Raw genomic sequence first — 24186 nt, forward strand, 5'->3', positions numbered from 1 at the left:
GCCCAAAATTAGGAGTGGAGATGGATGTGTGGTGGTTTTTCCCTGTGTAAAGATGTCATACGCTGTTATCTGCGGTGTGAAATTCTTTATTCACGTATCTCATAATTATGGCTTTCCTTTAGCCCTCATTTTTTGACACTGACCACAGTAAATCATTTCCAGTTTGGAAGCAGGAATTGCAGAATCCCTGCTTTTAAGGCACCTGTGGTGCACCTGTGTGTCGAGCAACTACAGTAGGGAGCCTTTCTTTAGGGTGATTTCACTGGCATTTCGATGACAATTTTGCCAATGTTCTTGTTTTCTTCCATTTTCCTGTGTGCCTCCACAATCTCGTGCAGGGGGTAAACGCTGTCAACAAGTGGCTGAAGACGTGGGGAGGCTCCTCCGGAGAAATATGGCAGCACGTTTTCTATGAAGGCTTTCACCAGCTGCTCCTTATACTGGAGAAAGATAAAGAATTTTGCAGATCTCATTCACATTCACTGAACAGACTTAAGTCATCAGATCACGAGTTCTATTTCTTAGAACAAATCTTTACTCATTACTTTAATATACTCATTAAGTATATTTAAAAGTCCCAGGTATGCCCAATGTATCCCTCTGGTGCTCTAGTTACTGAAACAATGTGCTTCATAGAGGTAGAAAAAGGAAACTAATGTAATTTTGCACTGTTCTCTAAATTATGTAATAACAATTAAAGATGGTACTCTTTTTTTCTGCTTTAGAGCCAGTATCAAAAGAAAACTCTCAAAAATGTCACATATTTTAAGGTGAAACTATATACACGTTGATCATCATTACTTGCCTCCTTGTCTCGTGATCTTAATAGACTTGTATGGATGCTCCCTCTTTTGGAAAGCAGCCTTGCAAGCAAATCTCCGTGAACTTCACCTCCACTCAGTAGTCCATAAATAACCCACCGGCCATCAGTTCTTAAGCAGCTGAGATTCTTCTCCCAGTAAGAGCCACCGACACAATCTAAAATAATATCTACTCCAGAACCTCAAGTAGAAACAGAAAGAAAAAAAGAAACAGCAATATCATTGAGCTGTATTAAAGGTAGGATTACCTCAGGCAAGCAAAAGTAAAACACCTTTCTCTCTTTAGGTACAGAATTATTCTTGCAGGTCTTACAGCCTGAACAGGATGTTATGTTACCTGCAGTAACTCATGAGTAGTAAAGCAGATTTGATACCACTGGATTCCCAACCTCTCCAGCACCAAAGAGAGCACAGAAGATTGGCATGTTTCTTTTTGAAAAGATGATGGAAACTCCCAGTTGAAACTGAGTGTATGTACACACGCTTTAGAAGATACACCCTATTTCTTAACTGTGTCTTTCACTCAGAGGTTCTTACCTTGGGTGAAAGCCAAGACCTTTTCACTAAAGTCTTCATTCTTGTAGTTGAACCCTACAGCTGCTCCAGCGTTTGTTGTTGCTTTGAGTTTCTCCTCAGTTCCTGCTGTCACGATGGGAATAGCATTTGCCAGTCTGACCAGCTGAATGGCTGCCATACCAACCCCGCTAGCTCCAGCGTGGATCAACACTGTTTCCCCTTTCTGTATTTTACCTGAAGGAGGATATAAAGGAAACGATTACCCTTTGGGCATTATCTGTCAAGTAAAACATGATCAAAGTGGCAAAAACTGAATAGATAACAATAGTGAAATCTTACAGAGATGCCCTTGTTCACCGAGTCCTATTTACAACCTCATGTCCTTTATTAAAGCAATAAATCCAGAATGAACACAACTCCCAGTGTGCAAATAGGACTCCATTTTACTGACTTTGGTAAACTGCTGCCAACAGAAAACACGCTCACTGAACATTAATGTTGAGAAATTGGGCACTCAGAAGTGGAGAAATTCCTCAAGTTTTGGGTAACAAGGATTGGTTCTACTGAAGTCAGCAGATTATGGTGTTACGGGTCAGCATTTCAGCATGTGAGTTCATACCTTATTCTGACCAGATAGGTAAAATGTGAGTGGAATGACAGCGAAAAGACTTTTTGAAGGCAAACAACATTCAGATGGAGGCAACAATCGGTGGATTTAACAGCAGAAATGAAGGTGAGCTATTTTGACAGGATGGATTCACAAGTACACCTCTCACCTACAAAATGCAGCAGCTGAAAAGCTGTTAACCAGGCCTCAGGAATGGCTGCAGCCTGAATAAAAGTCATATCTTTGGGAACTGGCATAATGTGGCCTTCAGGTACTGTAACATATTCAGCTTGGCCGCCTCCAGAGAGCAGAGCCATCACTGCATCACCAATCTTCCACCGCCCGGTGCAGCCAGGTCCAAGCCCAGCCACACTCCCAGCTGCTTCTAAGCCTAAAATATCACTTGATCCTTTGGGGGGAGGGTACTTCCCTCTCCTCTAAAACAAAACAGAAGAGAGGGTAGGGAAGAAAAAGCCACACATCAGTGAGTATAACAACCTGTGGTATTTTATTTGCATACTTCCTACCTACATGCCTTTTTATTTTATCCTGAGTTTGGACTGGGCAAATGTTTCAGTAATTTAAGGACCTTTTGCAACACTTTTTCCTTAGTAAGTATATTTGATTCTTAAAACTGTGCAAATATGATTTGTTGCAAGCTCCCTTTGTCCACCCCAATCCATATTGGGGGTGGCTTTCAGTTCCTGATCACGGTTTTCTGCTCAAATTAGGGAACGGTCTATGCATCCAGGAAGACCAGAGCTCTCATTGTCTTGAAAGACAGCTGTCTTTCCATGTCTCCATGCATTGCAGGGACCAAAATAAAAGCATTCATCTACTCAGTCAACGCCTCTTCTTTCAGCCCTGTGAGCATTTCCTTGTAAGAACTGCCCATCCGCATTTTCACTGGGGCCAATCACTCTTAACTCTTCTGATCTGTCAAGACTTCAAATGGGGACTTCAGAAGTTGGTGTTTTCAGGTGCATAAACCCACTTAACATACACATACCTGGAGTAAATCAGCCCTATTCAGAGCACTGGCAGAGACCTTCACAAGAACTTCTCCTTCTCCTGGATGTGGTTTCATCACTTCTTTCACATAGAGATTTTCTGGGCCTCCTGGGCAATCAAAGTGGACTGCCAGCATCTTCCCTAAAAACCAGTGATGTCAACGTCATCATGAATGCAGGTATACTGTGTAGGTGGGATATCTCTACAATCAGTACAGCTAAGCTCCTATAACTCTGAAAGGCAGAGGCATGTGCTGGAGTGCAGATGGACAACACAAACTGTGAAGCCGTTTGAAGGTGAAAGACTTGCCTGAGGAAATGTTGAGTTAGCATGACTGAAAGATAAGAGATGCTTTGAAAACCTCCTGCTTATGTTCCCTGCCTCCTTGAGCAGGTGATTCCTGACTGCTGCATGCAAGATTCACTCCTGCAAAGGGTCCTACTATTGCAGAGCTTTTTAGGTAACACCTCACAGTTTTGCCACCAGCAGCTGTTGAGATGGGCTGAGATGTCAAGCCTGTTTCAGTCAAACTGGAGTAATCATCCCTCTGGGTACCGGGTGGAAGCAGAAGAGGAAAGAATTGAAAAATCTGTGTTATTTCCTGTACTTTGCAGCACATAAATGCAGTACAGATCTGCTGCACAAACATGCGCAGGATGCGCTGCAAGGTAAGTAGAGTTTCTACTCTACTCTTCAGGTAAGTAGAGTTGTCCAGATCTACTCTACTCTTCAGGTAAGTAGAGTTGTGTGATAGGGCTGCATGCCCTCTGCAAAGTCAATTGCATTACATTATCTGCACCACTAAAGTGCTTACTTAAACACTGGTTTTAAAGCTGGAAATGTGGAATGATAAACCTTAAAGCCCAGGGATGTAATTCCCCACAGGGTGGTGCTCTGTGGCTGCTTTATGGTGAGTTGAAAACTGTTACCAATCATTGGCATAAAATGTAACTTTAAGGTTTCTTGTTCTGAGACTGGCTGGTTTTTTGTTTGTTTTGTTTTCAGCTAAACCACTCAGTCCAGTCTGACAGCTTTCATCTGTCAGCATAGAAATGTAATGGGAAGGCCCCTAGATAGCACGCTATACACGTTTCTCCCCTCTTAACCTGTTCCACTATAATCAATTAAAAATCAGATGGTAAAGAAGTTTTCATCCCTCTTCCGACAGTCCACCAAACCCATTTGTATGACTGCTCTGTTGCTGGAAGCAGGTCCACCAAAATAAGCATGCATATAGATTTTAAAATGCATAGCAGAGATATGAATACCTACGTTGCTTTCAAATGCAGCACCTTCAAACGATCAGATCTGCCAGCGGTGGCCTGAAACAACAGTTCAGGGGTGCGTGGTTCCTGGCCGAGGTTTGTGACCCTCTTTTTCCTTCGAGGAAGAGGAGTTGTGCAATGGGAACAGTCAGCTCTGGTTCCCTCCTCCCAGGCCCTGCCTTTGCAATCAGCTATTCCCCAAGGGGTGCGATCAGATGAGGTCGTGTTTTACTTGGAGGGAAAGACCTGAACAGAGTCAGCAATATTAGCACATTTTGCTATTATTTCTCCCCATAGATCTGCTTTGTTCCATGGATTGAAGCAGAATTTGCTTTTCCGTTTGACATCGATGTAGAGATTCCACACACGCCCCCAGCGTGCAGGGAGGTTTGATGCCTTTACCCTGCTGCTGCTCTTCATTGATTGGCTGGTTGTGCGCATTCGGAGCTTCCTGGGCAAAGCACTTAAGTGCTCTTTGGATTTCTGAACTGTGAATAGCACAGACTGGATTTACTCACACTGTGTGAAGGGTACATGAACTGTGACAGCCCTTAATGATATAGATCTGTCTCTAGCTCCTGTGGGACTGTAGCTCTCAGAGCTTACTGGCTCACTTCCATCCACCCACTGCATTTCTACCTGCTGGTTCAGCCACCTTATCTCACCTCTCAGCTGAGCTTTGCCATTTCCCACAGTGGGAGATGCCTCAGATTATGTCTTTATCCACATCCCACCTGCCAGCTCCTGATTATGTGGGAGTTGTCAGGAAATAAAACTGTCATTTCAAAGTATTTAGATACAGTATCATTTTTCATGTCAGTTTGTGTGTGGAGTTATTCTGTGAGGCTTTTTTTTTTCATATTGATTGAAATTTTGGGATTTGGACACTTAAACATTTATTTGAAACTAAAAAATACATGTATAGTTAAAAAATTGTTTGAATCATAGAATCATAGAATGGCCTGGGTCGAAAAGAACCACAATGATCATTGAGTTTCAACCCCCTGCTGTTTGCAAGGTCACCAACCAGCAGACCAGGCTGCCCAGAGCCACATCCAGCCTGGCCTTGAATGCCTGCAGGGATGGGGCATCCACAGCTTCCTTGGGCAGCCTGTCTCAGTGTGTCACCACCCTCTGGGTGGAAAAAAATCCTCCTAATATCTAACCTAAACTTCAGTTAAAAACCATTCCCCTTGTCCTATCATTATCCATGTGTTTATTCTCACATGACTCCAAGAGCTATAAAATATTTGCTTCTGCAGATGAGAAGATCACGGGACCTGATCTTCAGCCTGTTCTTCATCTGGTAATACAGCCACAGCCTCAGTTGTCTTCTGTACCATTCAAGAACTGTGGAGATGTGGCACTGAGGGACATGGTGGGATGGGTTGTGGTTGGACTAGATGATCTTAGTGGTCTTTTCCAACCTGAATGATTCTCCTCCTGAGTCTTCACAGAACTTCACAACCCACTGCAGGTTAAAGTATATTGTATAGCAGTCAGTGACAGTGCAAACAGACATGAAAAATGTGTACTGTTTTTAATATTCAGAGATGTACAGAGCAATCTGAAAGTCTGTGATGCTGTAGAGAAACACTATGAGTGAAGTTATTTTGCACAGGAAGATTCATAACCCTCTTATCTGGAAACAAACTAAAAGACAGCATCCAAGAGACTAAGGAAAGCATCTTAAGCCAAATCCTGTGGACATAACTCTAAACTCTGTTCAGAAACTTGGATGACACATGCAGAGGGTGCTCCTCTGGGGAGCTGTGAACCTTCAGGAGTTCTTGAAAGAAAAACAGAAGGAAAGGGCCTCCACTCTGCAGCTGGAATGAAGTAAAACAGCAGGTGCTTTATAAGTTGGAATTGGACAATATGTCAGATTTCTGCACTGGTTGTCCTGGTGAACAGTCCTTCCGAGCTTGATGGAGTTGGAGTTTTCTGCTGATTCATCTCCCCTTCTCCCTTAAGTAATCCGCTATAAAAACACAAGGAGATAAATTCAAAAAGAAACAATCAACAACGATGAAAATCACACACAGAACTGCTGTAATGAAAATGCTTCTTTCAAGTCCAAGCCCACCTCAGACTTTATTTGAAAGAACAGACTATTTATAACTGCACAGTCAAAATCCTAATGCCTGTAAAGATGTGGTATTTGTTCTACAAAATAAACACTGACCACTGCATACCTAAATCATCTGCAAAAATAAGATACAAGCAAAAGCTAATGCTGCTTTGTTTTCACAAAGAAATCATCCAGAAGAGAAAGAATAAACTCATGTTGTCAAAACCGCAGGAAATCTGGCCCTGGAAACACGTCATGAAAGTTTGATGAAGAATTTGTTACTGTCAGTCTTACAGCTCATGGCAGACTAAACAGCTTAGGCTCCAAAACACAAATTAATTCCACTTACATGTAGGCACCTAGACAAGAAACAGCGCTGATCACAATAGATCTGGAATCTCATTCCTATTCAGTGAAAAGAGATGGCTGTACTCATAGGTATAGAAATACCTTTCTTTCCATGATGAACATCAGGGCCACCCTGGGATCTGCTCTTTGGCATCTGATCCATCTGGATGATGTGATAAAATCATTTTATCCCTGATAGTCAGCCATACACTACAGCAATAGGATGTGCATCTGTTATTTATCTCCCTGGCATAATCCTTGCCAGCACCTCCACACGGTGAAAAAACTACATCTGAGGTGGAGAAAACTTGTCTGTGAAGGGCTATGTTTTGCTGTATTCTCAAATGGGGAACAAAGTATGAGATTTTAACCCCAAGTCTTTGAAATACTGAACCTGATAGAGGGGAATGTAAGAGGAGTCCCACAAAGGGAACTCTGGCAGAAGAGGGAAGAAAATAGGCATTGTTGTTAGAGGTGTTTTGAAGCTGTGAAACAAAACATGAGAGGAAGCAGCTGAATGATGCCTTCAGATCCATACAGACATGGAAGGAAAGTCTGAAACCTTTGGGGAAACTCATGGTTCTCTGAAGAAGTGGAATGTGAATCAGAGTATCGAAGATGATGCTCTTATGATGTGCATTAAGACACGGGCTTAGCATTAATTATATGAGGTCAAGGAAATGCGACTGCTGGGTTCCATTGTGTCTAAGAGTAACAAACAAAAAACATGTGCCACAAAGACCAAGGCAAGAGACAGTCCTGCAGCCTGTCTGTACCCATGAAGGCTTTGGATCATGGTGGGATGTCTGGAGAACAGTAACCCATGGCTGCATTCAAGTCACCAAGATGTTGAGGATTGATGCGCTGTCAGATACATTTTTGAAGCAAGAGCAGAGCCAGTCAATGGCTCCACTGACACACAAACACACAGGTACAGCTGTTTGTCTTACCGAGTTTCTCCACAGCCTCCACACACACACTGGCATGCATGCCCGCTCTGTACGTAGCAATCAGGATGAAAGCATTTGTCTTCACCGCTATGAGGCCTCCATCTGCCTAGTTAACACAGACAGCAGAGACAAAGTTAGGTGCATGCATGTACATATTGCCTTAAAATTTACTACTCATAGACATTCCCTTTGCCAATATACATGAGGGGAAAAAAAGACAAATACTCTCAAATCCTAAGAAAGGATGCAGACAGAACAGTAGCTGTGCATGTTCTGAAGACTGCTGCTCATTAAAGCAGGTCACTCAGATGCTGTAATGCCCAGTGTTGCTCCCAGTGATTAACGTATCATTGCACAGCAATGTCACTAAGTTTCCCCAACCCGCTGGGAAAGTGATACCAGGAGAAAGAAGGAAAGAAACACACGTGAAAGCAACTAGCCAGTAAAAGAAGGAAACAGGAGGCTTCCAAGCTTCTCAGGACTGCGGTAGCTGTCAACATACATTTTTAAGATAGATGGAATCCTCATCTGCTCGGACACACTTATAGTGCTTCTGCATGAAGTAGAGGCCTTCCTTTCTAACTTGCAGCAAGTTCTTGTAGAAAGCATAGATGAGGTTTATAGCGTTCTCTGGTGGCACCTGTGTGCAAACAGCACAGTGTTACGGACCGAAAACGTGTCTTCACAGTGATGAGCTGCTCTTCACCCACCCACTTACTTCGATAGGGGGGCTATGTTAGCAAGTCTTCTGACCACATCCTTCTGAGCATCCCAAGGGTAACTGTACATACCCTTGTAAGAACTGTTTGGCGGTGGTGCTGTCACAGACATTAGGAAAGCACGGCTCAGAGCCACACATGTGCTATCCTAGCACAGCACAGCTCCCAGCCCAGACCACTGCCTTGACCAGCCATCACCCCGCAGGTCGCTCCCATCTCTTACATGGAAGCCAGAGGTGGAAGCGCAGACTTCCCTTTCACAGATGCTGATGGCAGCTGCGTTCTCCACATGCTTTGTTCTGATGAGGCCTTCCCTCAGCAAAACCTGAAGTTGGAACATTTCGCCTTCAGTTCTGCGAGAAGAAACAGCTGTATAAATAACGTTCGTCCTCTTTTAAACTGGAAACCCAAATTCTGCGTGGGGAATTTAGGCACAATTAACGCTAACCCTCAAGGTAAGCCAACAAAAATCCCAAACCTCAGAGCAGCAGAATAGACCAGCAGTAGAAGGACCCTCTTTGCAAGCCTGTCAAACCCCTCTGAAGTTACTTGTACTTCTGGGTTCTGTTCCTCACAACCGCAGGAGGCGGGCCGTGCTCGGCTCCCGATTGGCTCACTCAGCAAGGCGCTCCCATTCTGATTGGTGGAAGGTCCTCCTGTTGCTATGTGTTGCCCTGGGTAGCAGGCGGTGTGTGCGGAGGGATCTGGTCGTTCTTCTGCCCCGCCTTGTCCTCTCCGGACCGGGGGACAGCCAGTGTGCCTGCCCTGCGGACGGGGACCCGAATTGCTGTCCCGAGGGGGTTCCCTCCTCTTCCGAGAGGCTGGAGGTAGTGGGGAGGGACTATTTTGTCAGGCGGAAGGACACACGGAAGGGGTGGTGTGATGAGAACGAGAGGGGCGGTGCCATTTTCAACCGCCCCAGCTCTACTACAGTTGAGGTGGTGCTGTGGTGGGGCCATTGCTGAGTCCTTCAGTGAAAGGTTTTAGAGGAAAGACTGTCATAGAACTTCATATGTTTTAAATATAGCGAAGTTCTCATGCCAGTGGGTTTGAATACATAAAGTTTTCTCCGTATAAGGAGTGTTTCTTTTCTCAGGGGGGTAAAAAATATACTTGAGCATGGCAGATTTTTAACCAGCAAATCCCCTTCTGTGTGAGGATTTGGCGGGTACACCCAAACACAAGTAATCTTACTTTACCACATGAGCAGTTATGTGTCAGGTTGTAAGTTGAATTCTTAATCCTCTATCTTCCTTTGCGTGGCTGACAGAATTCAGTGCATTGCTAACAAGTGTATATATGGTTTTTATAACGTATATCAAATGTGTTGTGGCTGGCCTTGATCTTAAGGGGTTTGGTCCAACCTAGACCATTCAATGGCTGTTTGTGAGCCTGCAGGTAGGTAAAGGCTTTTATGAGGATGGGCTTTTGAGAGAACTGAACCTCATGTATAAGGGAATTTGGGCAGAACTCCTGAAGCAAGAGGCAATTTATTAGTAGGAAATATTGGTGATAGGTGGATGGTTGGACTGGCTGAACTTTGATGCTTCTTGCAGCCTCCCCCAGCAATGCGTACTGCGGATTGCTCAGAGAAAACTCCCCGAGCTACGGGTCCATTACCTGTAGCAGAACTCGGTCAGCGAAAGCTGTGCAAGGTGAGCAACTCTGCATTCCCTCAGCTGTGAATTCTAATGCAAAGAACCAAAGTGAAACATGAAACCCGTGCATAACTGAGAAGCCAAGGCTGGGATATCCCTATCGCCAGTACTTCTGTTTCATGTGTATGAAATGATCTCTTCTGAAGTACTGCAGAGAACTGCTAGAATGATGTTTTCTTGTAGCTCCTGTCCTGGCAGAATGAGGTTTGCAAGGCAGTATGGTGTTCCTGTAGTCTGGAACCTAGATAAGAACCTGATCTTTATGAAGCAGGTAGATGTTTTTCATGCAGACCTTTTTATTATTATTATTTATTTATCCAGAGGTGCCCCACAGCACCAGCAAGGAGCAACACAGCAAATACTTTTGACTGCAGTAGATTCTTTGGGAAGACAAATACTAGCAGATACTGGCTGACACAGAAGGACTTCTATCGCGGGAAGGTATGAGTGGAGGAGTGGAACAGAATGGAAGGGATGAAGGGAGAAATAAAAGATGGTTGTTTGCAGAGCTCTGTATATCTGAGTTACGTTTGTCATGGGAGAGAACAAATAACTGAAAATATGAATCTGGTGGGTTTTACTGAGCACTTTGAGACAGCTTTATTGAGTCCCATGACATTCAGAAAGCTTTCACATGAAACCTACATTTTGGGGTTTATTTGATTTTGGGTTTTTTGTTGTTTGTTTTGGACACACTTGAGGAAGTGACCTGGATCAAGTGGTGGTGCAGCCCCAGTGAGGAGCATCCAAAGAGGTGTATGGGCTGATCACAATGAACATGAGCACTTTAGTCCTTCCAAAACATAACTTGAGTTTAATCTATCTGTTCAGAGCAAGGTTCACAGAGATCTGTGCTGTTCTGCCAGCAGTGGTAGGGTGTAACATGCCTTAAATCCCAGCACCAGTAATTATTTTGATCTGAGGTAATTCTGACTGCTGCTGTAACTCCTGCTTTTACTTCATGTGTTTTTGTGTTGTTCTGTCAGGTGGCTCCTGATGAAAGCAGAGACATTATCACTTCTGCTCAGTCCATCTTAGACAGAGAAAACTACTTTGTGAGAGTAAGAAATGAACTCTTTTCTCTTGCTTGCTGTTGGTTTTCTGTATGTAAAAGCCTTTATCTCCATCAGTGAATTATGATAAAATGTCTACATTCTCAGAAAACTAAATTCAGAAATACATCTTTCTGACTTCCTGAAGACAGGACTCCTAAATAGGAGTTTCGCAGTTGTCTCTTCAGTGGCTGAGTGCCTGTTTGCACCTAACTTTCGTTTTGTGGATGAGATGGATGGTGGTGAGACTGTAAATGATGGATAGCAGGGCTGACCCGATCCAGCAGACTGACTGCCACTGCTGGAGGAAGAAAATCCTTTTCCCAATAACCTGGTGGAAAAAGAAAAAAAGAAAAAAAAAAAAAAGAATAGTTTTCAGCCAGTACTGCATAATGGTTAAATAAACACAGAGTGTGGCTGCTGGAGCCCATGCAAGGAAGGGGTTGGAGCCAAGAGGAGAGAGGGAGGAGCAGAAGGGAGGGCTGGCAAGGAAGGCAGCAGCGCCCAATCCGATCAGGTCGGCCATGCTGCATAACTTTATCCATGGACTCATTAAGGTGTTTGTTTGGCTGATGTGTTGTGTGCTTATTTTTACACTTTTCATACAGGAGGTGGACAGCTATTTGAGGCACCAGGATTTCTTACATCTAAGAAAGAAGGAGCTTCTATACAAGAAGTGGCTTGAGGATGTTTCAGAGCCGTTGCTGTGGAAAATCAAGGACAAAATGGATAGGCAGTCGAGGAAAGAAATACAGAAGAGGATGGACGAACAACTTTCTCTCTATTTAAACTACTGTAAAAAGAAGGTACCAAGATACAAATTTCTGCCATGGGATGGGTTGTGGACAATACTGGGGCCATGGCAGCTATTTGCTATTAGTTGACCAGCTTGGTGTTCCACTGTGCCTTATTTATAACGCTGCCTGAGGATCTCTAATTGTGGCATACATCATTCCAGCCAGCTGTTCAAATTCACCATCAGATAAAAGCAATCGCTGTGCTCCGTGCACTGAGCACACACTGGGTTCTGAGAATGGTGAAACTGGATTTCATTCCATCAAAGCAAAGGCCAGCAGTCACTGTAGGAAATGCTTCTTCTTGTTGCTCCGAATTTCATATAATTCTTTAAGAGATTTCACGACTCAGCTTTCTGCATCTCCGACTTGGATATCAAGAGCAATAAGGGCAGTCAGATCATCTACCACAAATAGTGTAGTATTTTATATAGGGCAGGCTTTTGTTGTCAGTGGAAACCAGTGCACGGTGGATTTATGAGACAGTAAACAAGCTTTCTATCCAGAAATGAGAACACTGTGAGAGCTGTGGTGTTGAAATGAGAGCAAACAACCTATTCTTCAGAAGTCTGATGTGAAAGATCCATGCATTTAAACTGCGCTTAATGATGAGAGGCTGAATCAGTCTTTCAGCCCAAGTCCTGGTACTTGGATCTGTTAGGTGTACTGTGCACATCTGGCATCAGTGCATCTTGCAAACCCCTGTGTTGGGTCAGGACTTTGCTGGGAGACCTTTGAACACAGTGGCTGTTGCACTGGAGTGTTTTTTACCCCAAACAATCACATCACCAATGACCAAAAGTGATATACAGTAATTAACCAAGGGGTGGCACTAAAACTTCGCAAATCAAGGCATGTTAGGCCTTAAAGTTTTGCAGAAGGTGAGAGAAGCTGCTGTGTGACATGCCTGAGCAGTGTTTGCTTTCAGCAGCAGCTCAGGCCCCATGGGGCTGCCCAGGTGCTCAGTGAGTGCCTGGAGCAGCAGACCTGATGGCCTGATTCACTTGAACACTGCAGGGGCTTCAATACAGTGATTTCTTACACTTATTCTAGATCCCAGGGCTTTGGGGTGGTTGGTTGGTTTGGTTTGGTCTTACATTGCAGCCCCACTGACCTGTTCCAAGCATGACCTCCAAAAAGAAGTGTATAGGGCAGAGATCCAGAGAGCCAAAGGCTGCATCCCTTCCTTGCTGTGACCCCTGGCAAACTGCATCCACAGGAAAGCTGGAAACCTTCATTTAAAGGGAAAAATGAGGCTGGTGGGGCTTAGTCACTTTCTTTTTACTTTTTTTTCCCCTTAAGATCCATTTCCTCCTCTTGTCAAAACCTGTCCTTGAACAGAATTTCCACTACCTGGACTGCCCTAGTAATAATTAACCTTTTAGTTTGTAAATATGTCTGGATGCTTCATGAAAGTACTTATAATGTATGTATGCCCGCATTCAGTTAAAATGGATGGAGGTATTGCCTGTTACACTACAATGTAACCTGCTTCTCCTGCAGGGCTATGTGGCTTTGGAAACTTACGACCCATCAGAATATGACCCATTGTTCCTGAAGACGTGCACAGACTGCTGGAAGGTGGGGTGGTTTATGCTATAAAGATCATATCAGATGCACCAAAGCCTTGTGTACCGGGTGGGAGAGGTAGGAAGGACTCAGACACAAATCCACATCATGCAACTCTAAATCCTTCCTGGCTGCTGTGAGCCCCCAGGACCACCTGCATCTCATTGTTGGTGACAGTGCAGACTGTGATGTGGTCTGCACGAGGAGCTGCAATGCTCAGCATTTCTAAGAACTAGGCCTGTGCCTCATCTTTTTGTTCATAAAAACTGAAGTTGATGCTTCTCCCTGGTAACCAACAGTATCTCGAAGTTTACATTTGTCTGACTTTGGTCTTTGAGACACTCATAAAATCCTCGTCTAAGTGCTTAAACTTGAAATTTTTGTCTCTGTCACAGGTTTCAATCCCAGCTTTACAGGATCCTCTGTTACAAGATGTTCAGAAAAAGTTTATTGAGGCAGGCATTGTCAAGCGGTGTGAGACAGGTATGTTACATCATCAGTATCCCTTGGGAACTTTTCACACTGGGGGAAGCTCCCCCTCCCTTAGTGAGTATCTTCTGTTCCATCAGGGAGACCGTGCTCTATCAGAGAGCTGCAGGAGCTGCCCCTGCTTCCCCTGGGCCGGCAGCAAATGAATGCGATCGAATGGCTGAAGGTTCCATACAACTACATTGCTAGTGAGTTCCACCGAAAGAGGTAAGAGCTGGTGTGTTCTTGAGAGGAGTTACATCAGGCAAAGCCTCTCTTGTTTGGCCGCATAGTAAAGTATTTGACAAAACAGTGCCAGTGCTCTGATTCACCTCCTTTTGAAAGCTCTCTGGGCCTGCTGGTGCAGTGCACAACAGTTAAAGGAAGTCCTGCTCCACAGTGACAATAACATCAAAGCTCAGCTGGGAGCCAGATGTCCTTGAAGCGGGCTCACTCTCTCCCCTGAGCCCATGATGTGGAGCTTTATGCCTCTTGCTGGCCTGAGCCTTTGTCCAGCATAATTGTTAGAGCAGTTATGGGCTAACAGCAAGTTCTAGAAAGGAAACCCGTCACAAAGACAAACATTTCCTGGAGTAACTCAGTGTGGGAAAGAGCTACTGCAGGAAGCTGTGCTGGGCGATGGCAGCCTTGCTCTTATGTTGACTGACAATAGTTTTTATTTCTGTTTGAAGAGTCATGGACCACCACAAAGACAGCGAGAGCAAATGACATCGCCTGTCCTCCAGCTCACTGCAGTGGCAAGCACAGCCATCAGAAGGTACTGCCTGCAAAACACACTTCTGCCAAAGCAAGTGACAGTGAGCCAAGTCTTACTGCAGAACTGCAATAAACTCATTGTCTTAAAGCAGTGCTTCTGCAGTACTGTTACCCAGCAGTCAAAGAAATGTATGAGATACTGCTACTGTTACTTCCAGCAGTGGGCAGAGGAATGGCAAAGCCTGCATTTAGCTTCACGTGTTGCAATACTGCAAGGAGCTGCTGGTGCCCTAAAGATGCACGTACTGTTCTGCTGTGGTCCCCACCTCCCCATTGCTGTGACTGCACAGGAGCTCTGATGTCAAAGCCTGAGAACAGCAGCAGCTCGCTCTCCCACAGCACAGACAGGATCTCTCAAGCGTTGCCAAGATATAATTTTATTTAGGATTAGAAATACTGAACCACAGAAAACTGTTAAAAGTAACAGAGGTTGACTCAGCTCTGTAACAGGAGGGTACACAGATGGCAGTCAAGTGTAGAACTGTCAGACACCGGGAGGTATTGCGGCACCCACAGAAAACAAGGGCACCTGCTGTTGAGAATTGCATGCTGTGCTTTTTCAACAAAGCAACTGGAGGAGGCAGTACAATGGTTACCATGTATCAAACCCTTTACAAACAATCTTTAAATCAGCCCTCGTTTTGGTGCCCCCAAGGAGGTTTTTGCTTGCAGCCAGTCTCATCTTGCAGATGAACGCTGTGCTAACGCTTCCTCAGAGCAAACATTTTAAACTTTTAACAAACTTCTCTTGAATTTAATTCCATAAGTAAGTTTTTTTCTCATTATTTCACATTCCCTTGTACAATAAAATATACTTTTTAAAAGTCACTATGCATCAATAGACATCTGTAGACAAATTACATTAATAAACTTATATTTTACTCTCTATATACAATGTTGGCAATGTCAAAGCTTCAAGATTCACATGGAGGTCTGCAAAACCAAGGAACTGTACACAAATAACTTAGATTTAGGAAAACCAAAAGCTGGAAAGTATTTTTCCACCTTCTTGTGGGTCACAGTATTTAAGACATTGTTTCCAGTTATTTTCTTTACAATGACATTGTCTCAGCAGAGAACCGTTCATCCAACTGAAGCGGAAAGAAAAATCAAGTCGCAGTTACTGATTTCAGTGCAGAACTAAGTCAAGTGAAGAACTACACTTGATTCTTAAAGAATATACAATAAATTGGAGAACTCTCCAGTGCTAAGGCTTCATCAGCATTTCATCTTTATCATCCTGAGTCAGGAAGATTCCAGTGGATATCACTTTTCAGATTTCAAACAGAATGATTCTAGTGCAAAACTAAACCATTCCTCAGTCTGCGCGTTAGACTACCTGGTAAAATACACATATGTTTTGATGCCACATTTCTACCTAATACTTTTTATGGCCCTGAAAATGAAAACATTGGCATCCAAAAACAATATATTCCAAAGTAATAAAAAGGCACTGAGCTATAGTACTGTATACACAGTAACGTCTGTGTTTGCATAGATCAACGACAGCTTTGAACGCAGCAAGGAGCTAAATGCAACCAGTGACTGAGGGAATCGGAAAGCAGCAGGTATCTTGCTTAATGAGGAGCTTAGGGCAAGGAGTCTTATCCCAAAGTTCAATCCGTCAGTTTCATTTGTCCTTCATAAATTAAAGAAGTGCTTTCAGAGGAGTGTTTTCTGGTCAAAGAGCTGCAGGTCAAAACGGACCCAGACCTCGCCGGTTGGCACTTCATGCAGCAGTAAGTGCTTCGTTGTGGGGCCTTTGCTCTCCTGTTCTGTTCGGATTTTTGCTACCGGAATTTCAGTGCGACCCAAAAAATCTGTTGTACAAAAACAAGCACGAAATGTCATTAAGCACAGACACAAAGCCCAGGAAACCTGAAAGCACAACGTTAATCAGCAGCGCTACGTGCTGCACAAGGCAGCACCATGCGGCACCTGAAGGGGAAGCCTGTCAGAGGAGCTCAGGGCTGTGCAGCAGTTTTTCAGCATCACACAGATTCCTTACTGCGCAGACTTTGATTTCAGGCACTACTTTGGGTTATTCAGTTGTTACTTCCAGTGTTAACGTTTCTGTACTATCACACTTGAAATGTAATATCTGTAACATCTAAAATTTATGACAAGTTTCAACCTCAAGGTCAGAACTAAGTGACGGCACCTTTTTACATGTCAGCTGCACTGCTAGAAAGACCATAAAGAAATGAAGTACTCTGGCTCAGCCAGCTTTTATTTACGCTTCTGTATCACTTCACCTTTTAAAGGCTACCAAAACAACGTCTGGTTTCCAAGCAAAAGAAAGCTTATCAAGTGACTGCTGTGCAAACATAACCAAGCACTTTATTTTCAGGCACTCCCTACAATGACAGACAGAAACTTCCTTCAGTTTCTTCCCAGCTTGACAAAAAATAATTCTGTTCTTGATACAAAAGCCCAAGTGGGATCAAATCTGACTGTTGGCTCTGTGCAGCTATTCAGCTTCTTCAGTATGGAAGCATTCCTTTTTACACAACATTTTGCAGAAAGCAATTGTATCTGCAGACTGTTGGTGAAGATCCATGCATCCCAAGTCACAAGAATGCTTTATGTTCCTAAAAGGAATGTTCACGCACTTACCGTCAGGAGAGAACTGATCCCTGTCAAACATGGTGATACAGAGGACATCCTGATACAGATCCTTAATGAAGAACTGGCAGTTAAAGTTCCACTTGGGGTTCAAGGTGTCCTGCATGGTCCTCGTTGTGTAGCTCTGAGAGCCCATGCTGATTTCACAGTACGGGTTGCTCTTCCCTAAGCACAGAAGCAGCAGTGAAACACACCAGCAGCGCCAAAACCTCCCTCCCTGTCCACAGGCTGCTCAGACACACATATATGCTGCCGTCCAGAAGATGTGGGGTTACATATCCCTAGATCCTATAGCAGCACAGAGCTGTTTCTCCATTCATTCTTCTAAAGCTAAATACTGGCTGATTTGTCCAGGAGCTGCTGCTGTAACCACATTTCCCACATTGCCAGACTGCTCCCAATGAGCCTTTCCAAACCCTACAGGAATGTGAAATTATTTCCATCACTTACCATTGGGTTTACAGGCCTTCAGCTCTGTTGCTTCGATCACGTGCACCATCAAACGTCCTATTCCTGAGGTCTTCTGAGAGCGAGCTGGAAACAAAGAAGTCAGAAATTGGCTGCAACCATAAAAACTCGCAGTTTTTGAAGAGAGGACCCCCCCAGAGACATGCAGCGTCCTTCAGAACACACTGGTGTCTGGGTATGTGAGGGAAGAAGGCAGAACTCAGTACCTTGATATGCTTTTTCACGTTTCTTCTTCTCAGTTTCAATGTACTGCTCGGACGCTGCTTTGATTTTCTGGACCCAGGCAGTGCTGCAAAGAGCAATCCCAACATAAGAGTTGTACCATAGGCAGGAAATCCCTCAGCAGCAGCAACTCTGCCCCATCCTCTTTTGCCATTTTTTATTTACTGGATTTCAGAGGCATCACAAGTCAAGTTCACTTAGGGACTAAAGCTGCAGAGGTTTCACATTAATTTGTATGGCATGCTTCTATATGAATCTAAATGAAATTGGAATGGCAGTTTTATAACAAATTGCAGGGTCACATGGAAGACTGACCAGGACTGGGGAAGAATCCTAAGGGATGCAGGACATGGCAGCCCTAAACTATTCTTCTATACAGCCACAACATCTGGGAGCAGTAGATGCAATGCTATATTCAGCTGTGAGAGTTCTGCTCACCAAGCAGAACAAAGCCAAAGAAGACTTGTAATTCACAAGAGTTAGAGGAGTTCATGTCCTGATGGGGAAGCTAACGGAGCACAGCCCCCAGCCACGTTCAGATGTTCAGAAAGGTTCATTGCAAATTTGCATTTGCTCTACTCACCGCTCATTAATGTTGTCAGTTTTAAGTGTGTAAACTCTGTCAATGTGTGATATGTGGAAAACTGGCTCATCACTTGAAGGATCCGTGGGCAATTTCACTAGGACTTCATTAAGGAAAACAGGCTGAAAGAAAAGCAAACCTTGCATCATGGCCCCAACATTCAGCTGAAACTCTACAAAGATACTTAAGTACATGTTTTTTCTGCAGGGTGTTTGACAGTTGAAGGATACAAGAACAACCAGATCACCATGTAAAGGAAGCAACAAAGGACTGAAAGAAAAACTACTCCGTATCAACAGGACCACGGAGCACCACCTGCACTCACCATTTTGTACATTTTGAACTGGGAGTTGGACTTGGGGCTGAACAGTTTATCAGTGCCAGAAGAGACAAACTGTTTGACCATGTAGGTAAGCAGCAGGAAGTCGTTGAACAGGAAGCCATACAGCTCCTTGCTGCTCTTCGCCTTGTAGAGCTTGCCGCTGTGCAGGAGCTTCCGCGGTCCCAAGCAGTTTGTGAGGGAATTGAATACAGGTTGCTAGGAAAGACAATAAATGCTCAAGTCTGGACCAGCATTCACCTCATGGCTGCCTTTCTACCATCCAGAAGCTGTGTTTAAGAAGAATCCATCAAGTCTGCAGTCAGGTCACCTCTTATGGCTGCTGCACAGGGACACAAAGGCACCAGGACAGACCTGCTGGGCTCTGTTCTCTGTCCAACCCTGGCTCCTTATACAGTCAGTGAGAACTGGCACCGTACTTCATTTTGAAGGCTGTCTCAAAGTGTGCACCTGATTGCTAAAGGCAATCAAAGGCAGCACGAGCAGAACTTCAGGGCTGGGAGTTACTTGTTTGTTTAACTGTTTGAATGGCATTAATTATACATTAGTAAATGGAGATTCCCCACTGCTAAATAATACTTGGACAGTGGGTGCTCATCATAATACAGCTGTGATCTCTCTGCCAAGAGATCAGCAGTGGATCACATCCCAGTATGGGATATGGGCAAGTACTCTCATTTCACTGTATCACAGAGCTGTAGTGAATGGAAGGGACCTCTGGAGCTCCTCTAGTCTAACCCCCTTCTAAAGTAGCTTCTCTGCAGTAGGGTACACAATAAAGCATCCAGGCAGGTTATAAGTATCTCCAGAGAAGGAGACTCCCCTGTTCTGGACATCCCAAACCCAAAACAAACTGACACTGTCTCTGCCACAGAGCACTGCAGCTCAGCTACCTCAGCAAGGCCTTCACACTGCACGTGGGACTGTATCCATTCCAGCCGGTCCGAGTTCTCTTTCTCACGCACCCCTTCGTTCACCTGAGAACACAGCTCTTCTGCACGCTCCAAGGCAAGCTTGAGGTTACTGTGATCGGGGTGATTTTCTGGAGTGTTCTCTAGAATCTGGTGCAGAACAAAGTGAGGAGAAACCAACACAAAAGCAGAGGTAAGCACAGGAAACAGTTCTCCACACTCTTCCAGAAATCCCCATAAAGAGATAAGGGTTGTTTTTCTTTTGCTACAGAGACCAAAATCAAAAGCATTCTCATACAAGACATCACTCAGGGTACTTACACTCTTTATAAGCAGAGGATAGCGCGTTATTCTTTGCATGGGTTTCAGGAGGAAACTGGAGAGGGGCATTCCTTTGCAGCGAGGATCCAGAGCAAGTTTCTACAGTGCAATTCAGAGACATCACATTACTCATCAAGAAACAGCTGCTTCACTGCACTGAAAAGGGTCTGATTAATTTTTTCAGGCTTTCCAAGAAATCTCAGACTTTTAGGTTAGGAAACAATACAGTCCACTTGTATCTAGAACAAACAGGAAAGCCAGCACTGTCATTGCACCCAGATGCTTTGCCAGCACAGCACTGTAGCATCGTTGCCCATGCAGATCTGAGCATACAAAGCCATTCTAGCTTTTATTCTGACATAATATGCTCCACTCAGGTTGGAAAAAAAGAAAAGAATAAAAAAGAAGCAATGAAAGAAGCAAATGCCTGTTGTCAGCAGCTCTGGCATTTCTCCTTTCATGGCTTCAAATGCACAGAATCAGCTGCAATACAGCAGCGATCCCTCATTTATTTCTGCAGCTGCCTGTGACATTCACAATGCACAACTGAAGGCTCAGCCCCTGCTGCAACCTCAGCACAACAGCTTTCTTATTTTAACTCCAGAGACTCCACCCCCTTCCAACCACAGGGATTTGGGGAAGGTGCAGACAGGCTCTGCAGCTTCCTAAGGTTAACCACAACACCAAAGGAATGAGGGACAGAGTGGGAAATGGAGTAAATACTTGCTGAAGATGCATATAAACCTGCATTCCTTGGAAGACTCTTGCTTTATTTTTGCAAGATTTACTCCTCTGATCTGGTCGATGCTGGTTAGACAGGCTTCTGTCAGTGAAGAAAGGCAAAGGTACAAAGGCTGCTGAACAAGATACCTTTAAGTAGTCTTTGAAATCAGCTTCTTCATCAGTTTTCTGCTGCAGCAACGAAGCCCCGTTGAGCTGGCAGCTACAGAACCGAATGTATGGCTGCATGTGTGGCAGCTGAGCTGTCAGGATGTCACCAATCATTTTCACTGGCATTTTTTCTCCTCCCGTTTTCTTACGCACTCGCAAGGCTCTAAAGAGAAAAGAAATTATCGTCCAGCTTTGTATTCAGCTGTTCTGAATGCACACGTTGCACACACAGTGCATAATGAAGACACCAGCACTCACTTCAGTAACTTGGTATTTGACATGATGAGTTCCTTCCAGTTAACAAAGATCAGCCCCATTTCCCCTTCTGTGAGACAACCCGAATCAGCCATTGGCTTCTGGAAAACCTGCAATCAAAACCATCAGAAAGGTGAGCAGCTCTTTGGAGAAGACCCTTGGTCAGGTCAGTTTTGATTTTGCTTTGTCTTTCACATGATTTTTTAGGCCGTTGGACAACCACGCAACATTGACAAGGAGAGGGAGGTGCTCACACAACCTCCCTGCATTCCTCCAGCATTTCACAGTTCTTAAGCATCTCTTCACTGCTATTCTTAAGGACAAAGGTGGTGTTTTTGCAAAGACTTCCACACAAAGACATCTCACCTCCAGGACAAGCTGAAGATCATCCATATACCTTTCTTCTGTCTGAATGAGTTCGTGGATGTAGCCCTGCCTCTTCCTTTCCATGGGCTGCATGGTATCGAGGCTTTGGAGATCAGCGCACCCTACAAGAAGCAAGCCAGCAGTTCAGATACCATTCAAGCCTTCAGATGTGATGAATTCACAAAGCTACATCAACATACACCAGCCCAAGGGTCACACTACACACAGCACTTCCTCCTAAAGCCTCTGTCCACAGCAGCACTGGGTTTCAACTGATTGTGGTTTGCACCCTGCTCTCTTCATGGCAGTTTGGAGTCTGACACCTTTTCATTCCTGCAAGCTTCCCTTCTTGCCATGCTGTGATGCAGAATAAGGATTCCTGACTTCCTGTAACTTCCTACATCTCTTCTGCAGCAGTTTTTGAAGTCGTATTTTCCTCTTACCTTACACAACCTGTGCTGTGAGATGAAGTCATCTAGGATGTGTCTGGTGCTGATTTATAGCACGGCACCTTTAATCTCAACCCCGTTTCTCAAGTGCCTCAGCTATTAATTTATCATACAAACCAAAATCTGCAAAGCTGTGATGCATAGTTCTACATTTATTTTCTACTTTAGAAACCAAACAAGCCAGAGGTACATTGAATTATTCTGATGCGCTGAGTACCAACAATCCAAACCATGCATGAGGACACAGAGGACATTCGATGACACACATCCAGTTCTCTGTGGTAACATGCGGACTCTACGGTTTCACACTTGTTCTCCTCATTCTATGTGTTAGTGAACACGACAGCAGCATTTGAGGTTTAGTAACCAACCAAAAAGTGGCAAAAACGAAGCGATAAGTATGATTAGATGGGTAAAGGAGAGGATGTAAAGAGAAACTCTGATCCACCTGTTGGCCGTCATGTGCTAGCAGAGCACTGCAAGGAAGCGAGGGGTCCCTTGGAAAGGGTCCCTTGAAAAGAAACAATTACAGTTTATTTAAGAGTAGGCATCGATCACTTGATGCAGCTGCATCCAATTTTAATAAAGGCTACACCAGAAAAGGCAACAGCCAGATGTAAAATGAGGGCTTTTCAGTTCTGCTACCTACATCCAGAAGAGTCTTGAACTTTAAGCTTCCTAACAAGAACTATATAAATACTACTTCATACACAGAGCTCTGGGATTGCAGCTCTTCCAGCTGCAGAGAATGCTGCTTCGAGCCTTGGTTTCTTCCAAAGTTATAATGAGGATAGAATTAGAAGAAAAAAAGGAGTGAAATTTTAGCCTGCTGTGATTTCAATGAAGTCCGGTACTGACTTCATAACCCATCAAGACTGACTCTGGTCAATGTGTGCTGCTTCTGTTCTAGTGCCATTCACATACATAGCTGGATGTAAGCTGGTTCCTGACATGCTGCATTTTAGGACACAGCTTGTACAGTAACTGTACTTTGTTTGCCCACACTCAGACCTCAGATCTCAGCTTTGACAAAGTGCTTCTTTTTTCTATTGCAACATGCAGCCCTACAACAGGGACAGCAAAATACTGAAGCTCCTGTTGCTGTCTGCTTGTATCGTAACTGTTAGAAACACACGCGCTCTTGCATTTGTGTCTGTCTTGTTCCATATACATCAAGCTGAAGCAAACTCTGGGAGGCAAACACACCTTTCATACCACAGGATAGGTGTGGTTTATAAAGCTTACTGCCAGATACAGAACAACAGCTGATTCAGATGGCTGTGCAGTAACCCTGCACCTGGACCGTCACAGCTTTTGGCATCAGAGGATGAGTGCTGGTTTACATTTAAATCATCACTGCCCAAAAAGCTCTGACTTGGGATGGGTCTGATGATACCGGCATGAAAACATAGTGAGGAATCCATTTATCTGATTTCAAAAGGCCTGCGTAGGCACTGGGATCTGAAGGGAGGAAAAGCAAAGGAGAGAACAGATCAGCCTACCTAACATACTTGCCAATGTTTTCTACAGCAGCCACAGTAACCGCCTGGCTCCCTGGCACAGAATGGCGAGCCTACATCTCTGCCTGTTCTCCCACATTCCTGCTGCCCCTCTCCCTGCACCAGCTCTGGTACTCAGCTCACACCTGGCACAAAATGAACCGGGACTTTTCTGCTAGTTTAACAGCCAGGAGCTTCCTTCCTTGGCAGCAGAAAGCTTTTGCTTTGGCTTCTGGCTTGCAACTGCAAAGCAACACCAGGCTGTCCAAGGAACCCGGGGCAGGTTTGCCTTGTTCCCTCCTGAGCACATCTACAGAGCTGCTGTGGGCCCAGCACCTCTGAGACATGGACCCTAACAACAGAGCAGCGCACTACTGACATCTTTAAGATTTGAGGTAAGTTCTAGGGGAAGGAGACAAGCCAGATCTAAGCAAACCCAACAGTGAAGACCACATAGTGGTGGTCAATGCATAAACTGCACATGTAAGAAGTTTGGTTTGTTTAGGGCTGTGGGTTTGCTCAGTTTTGCGGTGTGCTGAATAGAGTGCGCTTTGCTGGTTGGTTTGTTCTTTCTGTGTGTGTCCGTATTATCTTTTTCTCCTCGGCTACCACAGCAAAAAATGCATCTTG

At 44.4% G+C, this 24186-nt stretch overlaps 4 protein-coding genes across 10 annotated transcripts in view; 1 reads left to right on the forward strand and 3 right to left on the reverse strand.

Annotated features, from left to right (window-relative positions):
- Positions 1 to 70: 70 nt before the first annotated feature.
- TP53I3 (tumor protein p53 inducible protein 3) lies at positions 71 to 5054 on the reverse strand. 2 transcript variants are annotated; one of them, XM_015859560.2, is made up of 6 exons: positions 4224 to 5054; positions 2954 to 3096; positions 2114 to 2381; positions 1359 to 1571; positions 806 to 1002; positions 71 to 440 (listed from the first exon to the last, which is right to left on the reverse strand). In XM_015859560.2, the coding sequence occupies exons 2-6, from the start codon at positions 3089 to 3091 to the stop codon at positions 249 to 251; spliced, it is 1008 nt and encodes a 335-aa protein (XP_015715046.1). In that variant the 5' UTR covers positions 3092 to 3096; positions 4224 to 5054; the 3' UTR covers positions 71 to 248. The 2 variants fall into 2 exon arrangements, with proteins under 2 accessions (XP_015715046.1, XP_015715045.1); XM_015859559.2 differs by having other exon boundaries at positions 4228 to 5051.
- A 687-nt stretch (positions 5055 to 5741) lies between these two features.
- PFN4 (profilin family member 4) lies at positions 5742 to 8897 on the reverse strand. Its single transcript, XM_015859544.2, has 5 exons — positions 8787 to 8897; positions 8532 to 8661; positions 8092 to 8229; positions 7590 to 7695; positions 5742 to 6201 (listed from the first exon to the last, which is right to left on the reverse strand). The coding sequence occupies exons 2-5, from the start codon at positions 8646 to 8648 to the stop codon at positions 6173 to 6175; spliced, it is 390 nt and encodes a 129-aa protein (XP_015715030.1). The 5' UTR covers positions 8649 to 8661; positions 8787 to 8897; the 3' UTR covers positions 5742 to 6172.
- Positions 8789 to 14720, forward strand: FAM228B (family with sequence similarity 228 member B). The gene is made up of 9 exons (XM_015859543.2): positions 8789 to 9135; positions 9865 to 9963; positions 10288 to 10407; positions 10953 to 11027; positions 11627 to 11824; positions 13316 to 13393; positions 13777 to 13864; positions 13951 to 14077; positions 14542 to 14720. Exons 2-9 carry the CDS (start codon positions 9877 to 9879, stop codon positions 14576 to 14578), a joined length of 810 nt encoding a protein of 269 aa, XP_015715029.1. The 5' UTR covers positions 8789 to 9135; positions 9865 to 9876; the 3' UTR covers positions 14579 to 14720.
- A 267-nt stretch (positions 14721 to 14987) lies between these two features.
- Positions 14988 to 24186, reverse strand: part of ITSN2 (intersectin 2) — a 58971-nt gene continuing 49772 nt past the window's right edge. For 4 of the 6 annotated variants that reach the window (XM_015859537.2, XM_015859539.2, XM_015859538.2 and 1 more), the window contains 11 exons: positions 21609 to 21730; positions 21246 to 21352; positions 20967 to 21150; positions 20097 to 20195; positions 19758 to 19925; positions 18850 to 19062; positions 18525 to 18646; positions 17926 to 18008; positions 17702 to 17785; positions 17243 to 17416; positions 16289 to 16446 (listed from right to left, as the gene is read on the reverse strand). In XM_015859537.2, the coding sequence (XP_015715023.1) occupies positions 16289 to 16446; positions 17243 to 17416; positions 17702 to 17785; positions 17926 to 18008; positions 18525 to 18646; positions 18850 to 19062; positions 19758 to 19925; positions 20097 to 20195; positions 20967 to 21150; positions 21246 to 21352; positions 21609 to 21730 (1514 nt within the window). Of the gene's footprint in view, positions 16447 to 17242; positions 17417 to 17701; positions 17786 to 17925; positions 18009 to 18524; positions 18647 to 18849; positions 19063 to 19757; positions 19926 to 20096; positions 20196 to 20966; positions 21151 to 21245; positions 21353 to 21608; positions 21731 to 24186 lie in introns of all 6 variants that reach the window. The other 2 variants (XM_015859541.2, XM_015859536.2) reach the window with 1 other exon arrangement.

Source organism: Coturnix japonica, chromosome 3 (genome assembly GCF_001577835.2).
Source record: "Coturnix japonica isolate 7356 chromosome 3, Coturnix japonica 2.1, whole genome shotgun sequence".
Lineage (NCBI taxonomy): Eukaryota > Metazoa > Chordata > Aves > Galliformes > Phasianidae > Coturnix > Coturnix japonica.

What these genes read in the sequence shown, in the direction of transcription:
- TP53I3 (XM_015859560.2), bottom strand. Translation starts at nt 3,091, where the DNA reads ATGCTGGCAGTCCACTTTGATTGCCCAGGAGGCCCAGAAAATCTCTAT. An exon ending in ATAGGGCTGATTTACTCCAG is followed by an intron (nt 2,382 to 2,953) that starts GTATGTGTATGT and finishes GTTTTGTTTTAG; the next exon opens with AGGAGAGGGAAGTACCCTCC. An exon ending in TCAGCTGCTGCATTTTGTAG is followed by an intron (nt 1,572 to 2,113) that starts GTGAGAGGTGTA and finishes ATCCTCCTTCAG; the next exon opens with GTAAAATACAGAAAGGGGAA.
- PFN4 (XM_015859544.2), bottom strand. Translation starts at nt 8,648, where the DNA reads ATGTTCCAACTTCAGGTTTTGCTGAGGGAAGGCCTCATCAGAACAAAG. An exon ending in CTTCCACCTCTGGCTTCCAT is followed by an intron (nt 8,230 to 8,531) that starts GTAAGAGATGGG and finishes GTTTGCACACAG; the next exon opens with GTGCCACCAGAGAACGCTAT. An exon ending in GGAGGCTGTGGAGAAACTCG is followed by an intron (nt 6,202 to 7,589) that starts GTAAGACAAACA and finishes GTGTTTTTATAG; the next exon opens with CGGATTACTTAAGGGAGAAG.
- FAM228B (XM_015859543.2), top strand. Translation starts at nt 9,877, where the DNA reads ATGCGTACTGCGGATTGCTCAGAGAAAACTCCCCGAGCTACGGGTCCA. An exon ending in GTCAGCGAAAGCTGTGCAAG is followed by an intron (nt 9,964 to 10,287) that starts GTGAGCAACTCT and finishes TTATTTATCCAG; the next exon opens with AGGTGCCCCACAGCACCAGC. An exon ending in TGTCAAGCGGTGTGAGACAG is followed by an intron (nt 13,865 to 13,950) that starts GTATGTTACATC and finishes CTGTTCCATCAG; the next exon opens with GGAGACCGTGCTCTATCAGA.